Source organism: Myotis myotis, unplaced genomic scaffold (genome assembly GCF_014108235.1).
Source record: "Myotis myotis isolate mMyoMyo1 unplaced genomic scaffold, mMyoMyo1.p scaffold_m19_p_12, whole genome shotgun sequence".
NCBI lineage: Eukaryota > Metazoa > Chordata > Mammalia > Chiroptera > Vespertilionidae > Myotis > Myotis myotis.
In genome coordinates, this window is record NW_023416316.1 from 5,039,361 (window position 1) to 5,053,933 (window position 14,573).

The window sequence follows — 14,573 nt, forward strand, 5'->3', positions numbered from 1 at the left end:
TGGGGAGGTTATGGCTCTACCCCATCACACACAGAGCAGGGCCCATGGGAGGGGTGGGGGTTGTGGCGCCACCCTCTATCACCCACAGAGCAGGACCGATCAGGGGGTTGGGGCGCCACCACTCTCACACTCAGGGCAGGGCCGATGGGGAGGTTATGGCTCTACCCTGTCACACACAGAGCAGGACCCGTGGGGAGGGGGGGGGGGGGTTGGGGCACCGCACCCTGTCACACACAGAGCAGGGCCGATCAGGGGGTTGGGGTGCCGCACCCTGTCGTCACACACAGAGCCGCAGGGCGATCAGAGGTTGGGGAGCTCCCCTGTATCAGGCACAGAGCAGGGCTGATCAGGAGGTTGGGGCGCCTTCCCCTGTCACGAACAGAGCAGGACGGATAGGGAGGTTGTGGCCCCACCCCCTGTCACACACAGAGCCACAGGGTGATCAGGGGGTTTGGGCGCTGCCCCCTGTCACGCTGATCCTGGTGCCGGGAGGCCTCTCGGCTCCGCTGATCCCGGTGCTGGGAGGCATATTACCCTTTTACTATATAGGATAGAGGCCTGGTGCATGGGTGGGGCTGGCTGGTTTGCCCTGAAGGGTGTCCTGGATCAGGGTGGGGGTCCCCACTGGGGTGCCTGGCCAGCCTGGGTGAGGGGATGATGGCTGTTTGCAGCTGGTCACACACCATTCAGGGTGGGGGTCCCCACTGGGGTGCTTGGCCAGCCTGGGTGAGGGGATGATGACTGTTTGCAGCTGGTCACACACCCTTCAGGGTTGGGGTCCCCACTGGGGTGCCTGGCCAGCCTGGGTGAGGGGCTGAGGGCTGTTTGCAGCTGGTCACACACCCTTCAGGGTGGGGGTCCCCACTGGGGTGCCTGGCCAGTCTGGGTGAGGGGCTGAGGGCTGTTTTCAGGCTGGCGGGTGATGGAAGCTCCCAACCGCTCCTTTTTTTCTTTTTTTTTTCTTTTTTAATTCTGGGCCAGCTTTAGCTCTGAGGCTCCAGCTCTTAGGCCTCCGCTGCTGAAAGTAGGTAATCGAAACAATGTATAACTCCAGCTCTGACTCCAGCTCTGAGATCCCAGCTCGCTGAAAGCTGGTTTCTGGGGTGTTTTTTTTTTAGCTTCTATATTTGTTAAAATGTTTCAAACTGCAGGCTCAGAGGCCTGCAAGGCAGGCGGGGAACGTTGGTTTCCTCTGTCACTGAAGCAAGCAAGCCTCATGTTAGTTTCAAGCTGCCTGGCTGCCGGCTGCCATCTTGGCTGACAATTAATTTGCGTATCTCCCTGATTAGCCAATGGGAAGGGTAGCGGTTGTACGCCAATTACCATGTTTCTCTTTTATTAGATTAAATACAGTCCACATTCAAAATTCGCTAATTATCTCAATACTGTTTGTTATAGCAGTTTTGTCTTGATCCAGGATCATTCACTGCATTTAGATATTATCTCCTAAAAGGAGAAATAAGCATACTGTTGACACAAAAATTTCTATGCCTACAGAAAAAAAAGTACTAGTATATAAGGAAATTTTACATAGAGATCTACGTTTAGATACAGATATTAATATAGATGTTTATTGCACCATTATTTTTAGTAGCAAAAATCTGGAAACAGTCTAAAAGGCCACCAAAAGGGACTTGTTGGGAAAAAAAAATGGTATATCCAGACTCCAGAGTATCATGCAGCTATTAAAAATAGAGAATTGGATCCATACATGTTGACCTAGAAGGATGCCCATGACCAACTGACGATAAAGACAAGTCCCAGCAATGCTTTTTGCTATGCTTTCATCCACTGGAGAGTAAAAGGACTGAGATCTATCTGTAGCATGTCCCCAGTAAAAAATGAGGACCTTTTAAATAATTTTAACCCTTTTTATTATAAAGTAACACACATTTACAGAAAACCACATTAAACAAATGCATGGTGTTATGACTTATTATAGATGAACACCCTGTAATCACCACTCAGGTCAAGAAATAGCCACCCCAATCTATAGATGAATGGACAAAAAAATGTGGTATATACACACGATGGAATCTTATTCAGCCTTAGAAAGGAAATTCTGACACCTGCCACAAGATAGTTGAACCTCAAGGACATTATGCTAAGTGAAATAAGCCAGTCACAAAAAGACAGCGTGTGATTCCACTTATATGAAGTCCCCAGAGTCATCAAATACATAGAGACAGAAAGTAGAATGGTGTTGGGGGTAGCAGGGCATGGAGAGTTATTTAATGGGTACAGAGTTCTACAAGATGAGTACAGTTCTAGAGACTGGCTGCACAATAATGTGAACGTACTTAACAATACGGACCTATACACTTAAAATAGTTACGATGGTCAATTTTATGTTACATATAGTTCAACACAATTTTTTAAAAAGTCACCTCAGAGTTCCTCCATGTGCCTTGTCTCAATCACAAGTCCCTCCCTACTGTCAAAAGCAATCGCTATCTGGCATCTCTCCTGCCAGACCCACGGAGATTGTTGGCCAAGCGCTCCTCACATTGGATCAACCCTGCCATCCCAGGGAACAGAAAGGCCTTGTGAAAACAGCTTTGAGCTGAGAGCTCAGAGGGCCTTGGAAATCTCTCCCACAGATCAAGTTAACTCTATCAGGGAGAACCGGCAGGATGTTTCTTTAAAATTTTATCACCCAAGTATGTGTATACCAAGGCATCATGGTGTCTTTTTAAAACTTTGATGCACTTTTTATATATTTTTAGTAATTTTTAGAGAGAAGAAGAAGGAAGAGGGACAGAGAGATAGACAGAGAGGCGCATCACTGATCAGCTGCTTCCTGCACAGTCCCTACTGGGGATCGAGCCCACATCCCCGGCATGTGCCCTGACCTGGAATCAAACCTGTGACCTCTTGGTTTCTGGATCAAGGTTCAACCACTGAGCAACACTGGCCAGGCTGATGCATATTTTTAAGTTCCTTTTAATCTACATCTATTCTCTCTACCTCTTTGTTCCATATAATGTATCTGCTGAAGAATCCAGGCCATTTGACCTACACAGTTCCCCACTCTCATGGTGGAGGCCAACATGTTCCTCTGTCTTTGGAATTTCCTGCAAGTGGCAGCTGGAACTAGAGACTTGATCAGACCCAGGTTGGATTCCATGGCAGGACTGGAAGTGGTGCTGTGTGGTTTCATTAGGAGGCACATAATTACTCTCTTTTTGTGATGTTAGTGGCTGATGTTCAATGCTTAGATCTATTAATTCACTGGGGTCATACAATGATGATATTCTAATTCTATCATTTTCCCCCCTTTATTAACTGAAATAATTTAATACAAAGAAATTTTCTCTCATCTACTATTTGGTTACCCAGGACAATTCAAAGGTAAAAGGCAGGACAAAGAGTGGGCCCAGCCTGAGTGGTTCAGTGGTTGAGCATCGACCTATGAACCAGGAAGTCACGGTTGGATTCCCAAGTCAGGGCATATGCCTGGGTTGCAAGCCGATCCCCAGTTTGGGGTGTGCAGGAGGCAGCCAATCAATGATTCTCTCTCATCATTGATCTGTCTCTCTCTCCCTCTCCCTTCCTCTCTAAAATCAATAAAAATATATTTTTTTTAAAGACTGGGTTCTATCCTTATATTTCTCAGTTTCTAAGATAATAAATTGGTTGCCTATCATCATCCAATGATGATCTATTGCTTGATGGGTTTCAATCAATTGCAATTATTATCCTTTTAAAGCTCAAACTGACTTCCACTGGACAGAGAGGCCCTGTAGCCTCAGAGGCCAACCCCAGAACACTGCCACCCAGAGGCTGACCCACAAACTGACTCTTTGCTAAACACAAAATAAGGCAGATAGAGGGATTTTCAATCCCAGCAACAACACAGCACTGGTAACTCTTACGCAGCCAGCTCTGGGCAGTGAACTTCCACTTAAAGCTCAAACTGTCCCATCATTGGGCAGTGGGAGCTTCCCCTAGCTGGCTCCTAAGTCCTTTTGACATGACCCTAGTAGTGCTTGATAGCTTCCTCACTGGTATTGGAAAGATATACCAGGCTTATCTTGAACATTTCCTGTCCTAGACTTGGAATCAACCAGTTATCCAGGAAGCCCTGGAGTCTTTCAGTGATAATATTTCAATACCACAATCTGGAATTCATACTGATATTTCAAATTCAAATTCAGAACACTTTTTCCCCTAACTTACTTCTTCTGTACTACTTCTGTATCTCTTTTCTTCCATATCAAAAATCCTGGTCCCAAGGACATAGGATATAGAGGATTACAGTATCCCATAATTATTCATTTACTTTATCCTCTATTATACACACAATGAAAAACAACACTATGGTACCACTATCAGTATAATTACTGAAAAGAGTTATGAAATTTTGTATGTTTCTCTCCATTCTCCTCCATTTTTATAGTTTATATCATAATGGTCACATTATGTCTATTATGTGGGCATACAGTCATTATATACTATACCCTCTCCCTTTTAATCCTCATTTAGTCTTAACACTACTGTAAGTATTTACTGCTCTCCACCAGTCTTTAGAGTGATGTTTCTTTAATTGTTTTCATTGTTTGAGGCTTGTTCTCTAGTAGATTCCTCAAGAAGAGCTCACAGGAATAACATTCTCTGAGGCCTTTCATGTTCATAATAGTTTATCAGTGTCCTTTATTTTTTTTTTAAGAATAGTGTATTATTTTTAGAGAGAGAAGAAGGGAGAGGGAGAGAGAGAAACATCAATGTGAGAGTGCAACATTGATTGGCTGCTTCTTGCACACCCCTTACCGGGGATTGAGCCAGCAACCGGGGCATATGCCCTGACCAGGAATTGAACCAGCAATCTCCTGATGGATGGGAAGATGCCCAACCAACTCAGCCACACTGGCCAGGGCTATCAGTGTCCTTTATACTTGAAAGGTTTTGCTGGATATAAAATCTTTGGCTCACATTTTTTTCTTTCCTTGATTTATTTGTTATTCTACTTTCTTTTGGCAAAAAGTGTTTCTGTCAAAAAGACTGATGGTAATCTAATCTTATTTTTCTTCTAAGCCATTTGCTGTTTTGTCTAGATGCCCAAAGGATTTTCTTTTCCTTTAATATCCAGCAGTTTACCAAGGATATGTCTATGGTATTGACCATTCTGGGTTAACATTGTCAGCTTCATTGTGTGCTCCTTCAATATGTAATTTTGAATCTTATCTTTTTATTTTGTGAAAGTTTTCTGACATTATAGTTTAAGTGTCTGTTCAGTTCTGTTGCCTTTTTATTCTCCCCTTTCAGAGATTTCTATTATCTATATGTTGGATCTTCTTTGCCTATCATCAATGTTTGTCACTTTTTCTCAGTCTTATTATCTCTTTCTTCATTTATTTTTATCTTAAAATTTCTCCCTCCTTAAGGCATTCTGTTGGGTTTATTTATTCTTGTGTTTCTTCTAGTTCAACTTTCATTTCCAAAATCATTTTTTAATTTTCACTTCTTTCCTAAGTTCTGTCACCTCATTCCTGAATTTTTTCTATTTCAGATTTATGCTGTTTAAGGCTTACCACACGATCCTAAGGTCGCTTAGCTCCTTTGAAAACAGAGAATTACAGTTTTCATTTGCTCTGTGGCATGTCTTTCTGGCATTCTTTCATTATCTATAAGAACTCTGTCCTCACTGTTGTTTTTTTTCTTATAATAATTGAAAGATTTGACAGCAATCATTTCCTGTTGCTTTTTTTAAAATATATTTTATTGATTTCTTACAGAGAGGAAGGGAGAGAGATAGAGAGTCAGAAACATTGATGAGAGAGAAACATCGATCAGCTGCCTCCTGCACACCCCCTACTGGGGATATGCCCGCAACCAAGGTACATGCCCTTGACCGGAATCGAACCTGGGACCTTTAAGTCCACAGGCCGATGCTCTATCCACTGAGCCAAACCAGTCAGGACTCCTGTTGCTTATTTTTATGTACAATTAGTTTCCCAGAATTTTTAAGAGGGAGACATGGTTCAGGGTAGCCTTCTAATTTCACATAGCTTTCCTTTTGGTTGCTTTCATGTAGTGTTCAAACAAAACAAATGCAGTTGCTTTTTGCGATTTCTCACACACACACACACACACACAACTTTATTTATTTATTTTATTTCTTTTCCCTTAACCATAACTTCCCCTATCCTGATTATTTTGACTCTGCTCCCATACTGAATTTCTCCTTGGCACTGAGAAGTGAGCCCTGGAAGTGAGCCCTGCTGGGTTGGTTTCAAGAGATTATAGGGGCCAGTCCACAGATCTCTTCCACCCATTCATTATTTTGGTGCTCAAAATCCCTCTCAATTTCAGTTGCTGTCCTCACATTAATCTGCCAAACCTTCCAGTGGAATCCTATTGAAAATTTTGGGGTTCTCTTCTTCTCAAGCCTATCAAATGCCCCAATGCTTGCTTCTCCTTTCTCCAGCACAGATGTTGATACTCTGCAGGTCTTGGTGATGGTGTATCCCCAGCCACTTGTGTTTTGGGTTTGATAGGGATAATCTGTCACCTAGGTTTATTGTAAATATTGTTAATGGGTTTCCAAGTTTGCTATGTGGGGATTCAGAAAGAATTAAAAATTATGTTATTGTCATCACCATCTTCCAAAATCACTTAAATGATTTTTTAATGGACTTTTGTATCTCGCTGTTTTCTTTCTTTCATACTTGACAGAAAACGAAAATACCGGGTGGTCTGGTTCCATTCCAACACCTGGCAACTCCAATGCTTCCCCAGAGACCAAAAACTCCAGGGGACCTGGCTTCACATCTAAGCTAAGGACCCACTGGATCTGGCAGGGACAGCAAAGCTTTAGCACTGCACCATCAGAGCATCCACCACCCTCCCTCAGCCCCCCAGCCTCAGTTAATCGACCAGGGGCAGGCCCAGCAACACTCTCGGGCTGAGACTAGAAAATCAGGCCTGAATCTCACCATAGAGTTCTTCTGGGCAATGCTATTCTAGGTGTAGCCTAATTCTCTGCCATTCCTCACAGTGAACAACAGTAAATGGATTTTAAACCTCATTATTACTTCATTCCTTTCATGTAGCTAACAAAATACAACTAAAAAATTCAACAAGGGAGAGATTTGAAGATGGCGGCATAGGTAAACAACTATACTCACTGCTTCCCACAACCACATCAAAATTACAACTAAAATACAGAACAACCATCATCCAGAACTGCTGGAAAGCTGGCTGAATGGAGGTCCTACAACTAGAGAAGTAAAGAAGAAAGCACACTGAGACTAATAGGAGGCATGGAGGCGCAGAATGGACTGGTCCGGCACCCACGTGTGCCGCTTTTTTAATCAGGAAGGAGATCATCTCTGCAGAGGCCGCTGGGATGAGCAAGGGGTCCCAGCCCCACACCCTTTTCCCAGGGTCCCAGAGCTGGAAAAAGAAATCCCTATGGGCAGTAAGAACTACAGACTGTAAAAACCAGTGTGGATTGGGGCTCAGTGATGCAGAGGCTGCTGGAGACCCAGCTGTTCCTCTTAAAAGGCCAGCACCACAAACTGAACTTACAAGGTCCTGCTTCCTCTGAGCTCCAGCACCAGGGTGAGGCTCTGGGGGACACAGACACATACGAGGAAGAACTGGGCTGTCTGGCATTGGGGCAGGAACTCAGGGGTGGCTTTCTTCCAGACAGAGGTGCCTACAGGGATCATTCTTCATATGCTGGGACCTCCCGGGTCACAGGGCTAACTGGCAGCCATTTCCGTTTGCTCTGCCCTGGTGATTCCTTAAGACCCCACCTCATCCAACTTATAACCCCACCCAAGCTGTGTGCAGCAGCTTTTGCATACGAATGGCTTGTCCTTGTTCAGGCTAAAATCTCTCAAACAAGCTGCAGCTGGGTCAGGGAGACCCATACTTATCAATAAAAGGCCCAAGACCTGGCACCAGCACCAGCCTGCCTTGCTTCATAGCTGGGCCTCATCTGGGCATTGCCAAACCTGATACAAAGAGGAGGAATCTGCATATCTCTCTGTAGCTCCTGCTGGGTGGCGCCAGGCAGTGACTGACTTTGCACCTCCCTGGAGACCCAAGAGCCTGTGTACCCAGTGGTCAGTGTCAGACCATACCAGATTATAACTCTACACATTCATAAGCAACACACTCAAGGGGCAGACTCAGTGAGCACCAAAGCCCCACTGAAGCAAGTCTTGCTCCACAGGGGTGTCTCCTGTATAGCAGCTCTCCCACTGTAGTCGCAGCTGGTCCTCACAGCCAAGTGGCCTGGAGGTCAATTCTTCCCAGTGACACCAACAGCAATCAAGTCTCAACTACAACAAGACTGTGCTCATAGCCCACAAAGGGGTGCACCTAGAGCTCCCAGCTCAGGTGACTGGGGAGGCTGACCCACTGGGCCCTATAGGACACCTACGACACAAGGCCACTCTACCAACTCAAGGAGACATAACAGCTCTACCCAATACATAGAAACAAACACAGGGAAGCAGTCAAAATGCAGAGACAAAGAGACGTCACAAATGAAAGAAATGAGTGAAAGCAAACTACTGGGTATAGAGTTCAAAATCACAGTTATAAGGTTACTCAAGAATCTTCTAGAAGCCTCTCCAAAAATGGAAAAGGGCCAGTCAGAAATTAAGCATACACTGACTGAAATAAAGAATAATATACAGGGATTCAACAGTAGAGGATTCTGAGAATCAAATCAATAATTTGAAATAAGAGGAAGAAAAAACACCCAAGCAGAAGAAGAAAAAGAAAAAAGAATCCAAAAATATGAAGATACTGTAAGGAACCTCTGGGACAACTTCAAGCATACCAACATTCGCATTATGGGTGTGCCAAAAGAAGAGAGAGAGCAAGATAATTGAAAACCTATTTGAAGAAATAATGACAGAAAACTTCCCCTCCCTGGTGAAAGAAATTGACTTACAAGTCCAGGAAGCACAGAGAGTCCCAAACAAGAGGAACCCAAAGAGGACCACATTATAATTAAAATGCCAAGGGCTAAAGACAAAGAGAGAATCTTAAAAGTAGCAAGAGAAAGGCAGTTAGTTACCTATAAGGGAGCGCCCATAAGACTGTCAGCTGATTTCTCAACAGAAACTATTCAGGCCAGAAGGAAGTGACAAGAAATATTCAAAGTGATGAATAATAAGACTCATCACTACAACCAAGATTACCTAGCAAAGCTCTCATTTAGAAGATAAAGAGTTTCACACACACAAAAAAAGCTAAAGGAGTACATCACCACCAAATCAGTATTATATGAAATGTTGAAGGGTATTATTGAATAAAAAGAAGAGATAAAAATATGAACAATAAAATGGCAACAAATACATATCTAACAGCAATCAAATTTAAAAATCAAAATAAACGAGCAAGAAATCTAATGAACAAAATAAACTGGTGAATTAAACAGAAACAGAGGCATGAAATCATGAAACAGACTGACGAATCTGAAAGGGAAGGGAGGAGGGAGTGTGGGAAGAGATTATCCAAAGATCTTACCTATGGACACAGACAGTAGGGTGAAGGCTTGGGGTGGGGCAAGAACCAGGTGGAGGGGGATAATGGGGGGGGGGGAGAAAGAGGGACATCTGTAATATTCTCAACAATAAAGATTTTAAAAATAAATAAATAAATTGTGAAGTAACAAAAAGCACATAGGTGAGTACAATGCACAATCCAAGTATTGGCCATTCCTAGTGTCCATCTGTTTGCCTGAGACACAAGGCCAGCACCCGTGCCCGGAAACACCACAGCTAGTCTGTGCATGTGTGTGCTGGCCTTTCCCTGGTTATTCCTGTTTTCTCTCTAGCCTCTTAGACTTCCCACAGGCCCTTGGGCAGTGGCCAGCACCGGGGATAGGTGATACCCAGGCAAAAACCAGTGCTGACCTGTTACTAGAAGCAAAGTGGCCCTGTCCACACCTCCTTCTTCAGTAATGAGTGTCTGAATTGTGCTATGTGGGCTGAAAAATTCCACATGAATTGCATTTTTCACTCTCTCCCTTTTTAAAGAAATATATATTTTTATTGATTTCAGAGAAAAAGGGAAAGGGAGAGACAGAAACATCAATGATGAGAGCGAATCATTGATTGGCTGCCTCCTGCACACCCCCCCCACTGGGGATCAAGCCTGCAACCTGGGCATGTGCCCTTGGCCGGAATCGAACCCGGGACCCTTCAGTCTGCAGGCTGACGCTCTATCCACTGAGCCAAACCGGCCAGGGCCCTCCCTTTCTTGAAAGTTCCCCCCTTTTCATATATTGTGAATGCCTCCCAAGGTAGTTCGTTTTTAGATTGAAGGCACCCTGTCTAATGCTGTGTGGTATTTCATAAAGAATATTTTATTCAACAATCCCCTATTGTTGGGCATATGGGTTTTCTCCAACCAGAGCAAAGAGCCCTGAGCAGTGACCCCTTCTAGCACCCACTTGTGGACCCATGTCAGTTTTGTTACTTACAGCAAACTCCTCGGGAGTCACTTTCAAGACGTCGAAGACAACGGCATCGTAGCTCTTGCTGGCATAGTCGCAGCTCTGGCCCTCCAGAGAGTCTGAGCTGCTGCTGCCCTGTGGGGACCGGGAGAGACGTGCCACCTGAGCAGTCTGGCTGACTTGAGTCACTGCCTCCCACACCTCAGAACTGAGGAGGCAAAGAGTGACAGACTGCATTATGATAAAAGCTTGTAGTGTTTAGTGCTTCACTCTGTTGCAGGCACGGTGCTAAGCACTTCATATGCATCATGTTAACATCTCTGAATACACACTATTACTATTCCCATTTTACAGCAAAGGAAGTAGAGGCAATGTTACTTCCCCAAGGTAGCTCAGCTAGGAAAGTGAAGAGCCAGAAAGAGAACCTGGTTTTGTATCTACCTGATACCAGATCACTGCACCCCACCTGCTTCCAGCTGGCTGTGTGGCAGGGGGGTCAAAAATACAGCCCACTCTTCTTTCAGAGGGAACCAGCCTTCCCAACTTAGGAGGCCTGAGGAGATCACCTGTTTCGTTATATCTTTCAGACATTACCTGGTTTTACCTTTTTATTTTTTTCTACTTGAGTTCATTGCAGGAAATTGTTACACAAAATGCTAACTGAGCTCTTAAGGCTTATTTCACTGGCCACTTGGAATTCAAGCCTGTGAGCTGATGAGGTGAGAGGTAACCGACTGGCATTGGAGACAGGCGTGAAAGTTATATTTAGTAGCGTCCCTTGTAGGGAAGAACACTGTGAGTCCTGCAAGTAAAGTGTCTCCCATAAAAAAGCAAGTTAAAACTCCCCAATTGTGGCTGGTTGCATGAAAAACCCAACACTACAGGGATCCCAGAATGCTGAGCATACCTTCTCCTCAATTTTATTTCATTTCATCAAATCCTATTTTGGGGAACCAATCACACTTACCACCCAAAAATTGTGCCCTGTTCATAAATGGTTCTATTAGTCTCAATCCACGAAGAGGGATTTTGTGGTTTCCATTAACCTCAACATCTTGGACTGGGATTTAGAGAATATGCTTTTATTAATTCCTCTTTATTTCACTCTTTCCAAAACGGCTGTATCTGGAAAAACTTTGCAATCTTACTGGAAACTAGATTGTTTTTAGGCCAGTGAGGGAAACCAATAGTCAATATCTGAAAATGTGAGGTTAAAAGGAGGAGCAGAAACTAAACCTGTAGATTTCAATAGGAAAAATATTGAATCTGTGTCATTTAAAGGCTTCACAAATGAGTCTACTATACCCAAAACCCTAAGATGATCTTAAGAAGCAGGGTCCCGTGATAGTTAAGGCCAGCTCCACACCAGCTGCTGCCCAACCTCAGGTGAGTGCCTTCATCTTACTGAGTCCCAGGCATCTGTAAATGGCACTGTTGGAACCTATACTGCCCAGGGCTGCAGTGGATTATAGAAAATGAAGCTCACAGAGCAACTGGCAGAATCCTCACCCCTCCTCTTCCCCCACCCGCTCCCTGCCCCTCTCCCCCCACCCCCACGCCACCGCCCCTGGAGATGCTGGTTCTAGGGCTCTAGGGGTCTGGGTGGGCTCAGGGGTAGCTAATTTAAAACTTGTATGGGTAATGGGACAGTCTCCCCTGAGGAAACCTGTGTTACCCTTTTGAAAAATAATGAAGACTAACCGTCAATGCCCCTGGACCTGGCCGTCTATTTTCCTCAGCCCTGTACACTCCCTGAGCAGAGGACCGTGCATCACGCATGCCCGCACCCACCTTCCAGGAAGTGGCACAGCAGGTGACAGGGCAGGTTTTCTTCAGGACGGTAGTGTCATCACAGTCAGGAGCACACCGGGTTGGGTCCCACAGGCCTGGCTTTGAATCCCACCCACCGCTGACCAGCTATGGAAATCAAAGGCAGTTATCCACCTCTCCCTGCCTTAGTTTCCCCATCTCTAAACTAGGGGTAAAACAACAGTCCACACCTCATGGGGCTTTGTGAGGACTAAGTCAGATATTGTCTGTGAAGATGCAAAAAATGAGCCTGGTATATAGTAAGCACTAATCATGGGTGTGGATATGTGTAAACGTGTCATTCAGTCACCAAAATTTATTGAGCACTTCAATTATACATGTATTCATTCATTCAACAAATGTTTATCGAGTGCTCACCATGTATCTGTACACACACACGTGTGCATAGACACAGTATACATGTATGCGTGTGTGCGCACGAATGTGCATATACAGGGAGAGCAGAGGAGAAAGAAGTTTTCCTGGAGGTGGAGTGTAAATTGTAAATAGAAACAGAATTCTGATTCCTCTAGCTGCCAAACAGCCCATTCCTGGGCTTCCGGTTTTATCACTTCCCTGTCATGCCCACTGCATCGCCCCAAACACGTGTTCAACAAGGGTCCTTGTTGAATCCAAAACTGCCCCAAATACATTCATTGGTGGTGCTGGCAGTGATGATGCAGTAACTTTATTTAAACCTATATTGGCACCATCAGAAAAATTCAAAAGGCACCCACAAGTCTGCTTTTCAGAACCAGAGATCAAAATAGGAAAACTTTCTAAAGGTTTATAAGAAATGAGCTAGTTCCTGTGAATTTCTAGCTGATTACATAGGAGCATTTCAAAAGCCCAGCTCCACTCTAAGGGCCCTGTGAGCTCAGGACACTGAGCATGGCCAGTTAGTCACAGGACCAGGCGTTACACACTGGATGTGGTGGCATCCCCAGGCTGCAGATGACACCCACTCCCCTGCGTGCCTCTGTTACGTTACTGAACTTGGAAAGAAAACTCCCAAACCCTCGGGGAAAGGCCCAGCCCAGGACACTCTCAGACCACCAGTCCTCACAGCCATTTCCTCCTGAGGAAGGTAAATAATAGCACAGGCCAGTTGGAATCAGTTCTGTCTGACTTCATTCCGGAATGTGTGACTTATTTATAATCAGCGGCGGCTTTTCTGGGGAAAGGTCTGATCTCTTCGTGCACCAACATGGAATGTGGCACTTGCTAACACTGGACCGAGCAGCTATTTGTTTTTCTTTGAAGAGAAAGACTTCAGAAACATATTGGTCCTCAGGACTGACTGCCTCCCAAATCTCACGCCCGGCGTGGCCAGGGCCTCGGGAGTGCTAAGAATGGTGGTATTCATGGAGCCCTACAGCTTTGCTGCTCATGACTCAGCTGGAGCCTGGCAGCTTTGCTGCCCGCACTGTCAGATTCTCGCAGTCTCCGTACCTGTGGAGTGGCGGAGGTGACCAACACACTAGCCATCAGACCATTCCTCCTGTACATAGTCTCCAGGCCACAGGGAGCTTCAGGGCAGCCTCTGTCGGTGACATAACCCGTCAGGAGAAGTCCTGCAAGGCAAAGGAGCTCATAAAAACCAGCCCTCAAAGACTAGACCCCACCCCTGGGGAAAAGGTGTGACAGATTTGAGCAGATGACCCCAGAGACCTTTAAAGAAAGATTATAAGCTGATGGCCTTTAGGCTAAATGTGGCCCACAGATGTACTTAGTTGGGCTTGCACAGGTTTTAATATTTTTTAAATTAACCACCAATGTTTAAAACTTGAACGGTTTCATGCAGAATCCTGGATTTCTGACATTTCTTGAAACTAGGAATACGTGGCAGTACCGGGCCCACATCCCTGCCTGACAACCATCAGCTGCGCTGAGCAGTGGTGGCCCACCTGGCCCTTGCAGGCACTAGAGTTTGTGATCTTTGTTTTAAAGTGGAGGCAGGTGAAGAAGACAAACGAATTCTGCTGTGTCTGCCTGTGCACCAGACCATGTCAGCAGCAATAATGTGGAGAGCAGCTAATATTGCACAGCACTTGCCTGGTGCCATGCGTTTTACACACCTCAGCTCATCTAGCCCTCACTGCAGTCCTCGGGCAGGCCCTATGATTACACCCACAGGGCACAGAGGAATCGGAAGCACAGGGAGCTTATGTGACTCACGCTTTGGTGCCTCAGCTCATGCTGTCCCCCATCCTGTCAGCATTCAAGATCCTACTCAGCTGTCATTTCGTCTGGTTATTATGCCTGGCTCACCCAAAGCAACATCAGTTGCTTTATACCAATGTGTGTGTACACAATTCTAGCACAGCATTTATCACATCACCAA

At 45.1% G+C, this 14,573-nt stretch overlaps 1 protein-coding gene across 4 annotated transcripts in view; it reads right to left on the reverse strand.

The window, feature by feature from the left end:
• RALGPS1 (Ral GEF with PH domain and SH3 binding motif 1) overlaps nt 1-14,573 on the reverse strand; it is a 238,537-nt gene that overhangs the window by 184,398 nt on the left and 39,566 nt on the right. For 3 of the 4 annotated variants that reach the window (XM_036329618.1, XM_036329617.1, XM_036329615.1), the window contains exons 2-3: nt 13,682-13,803; nt 10,448-10,555 (exon numbers count right to left, since the gene is read on the reverse strand). In XM_036329618.1, the coding sequence (XP_036185511.1) occupies nt 10,448-10,555; nt 13,682-13,803 (230 nt within the window). Of the gene's footprint in view, nt 1-10,447; nt 10,556-12,211; nt 12,338-13,681; nt 13,804-14,573 lie in introns of all 4 variants that reach the window. The other variant, XM_036329616.1, reaches the window with a different exon arrangement.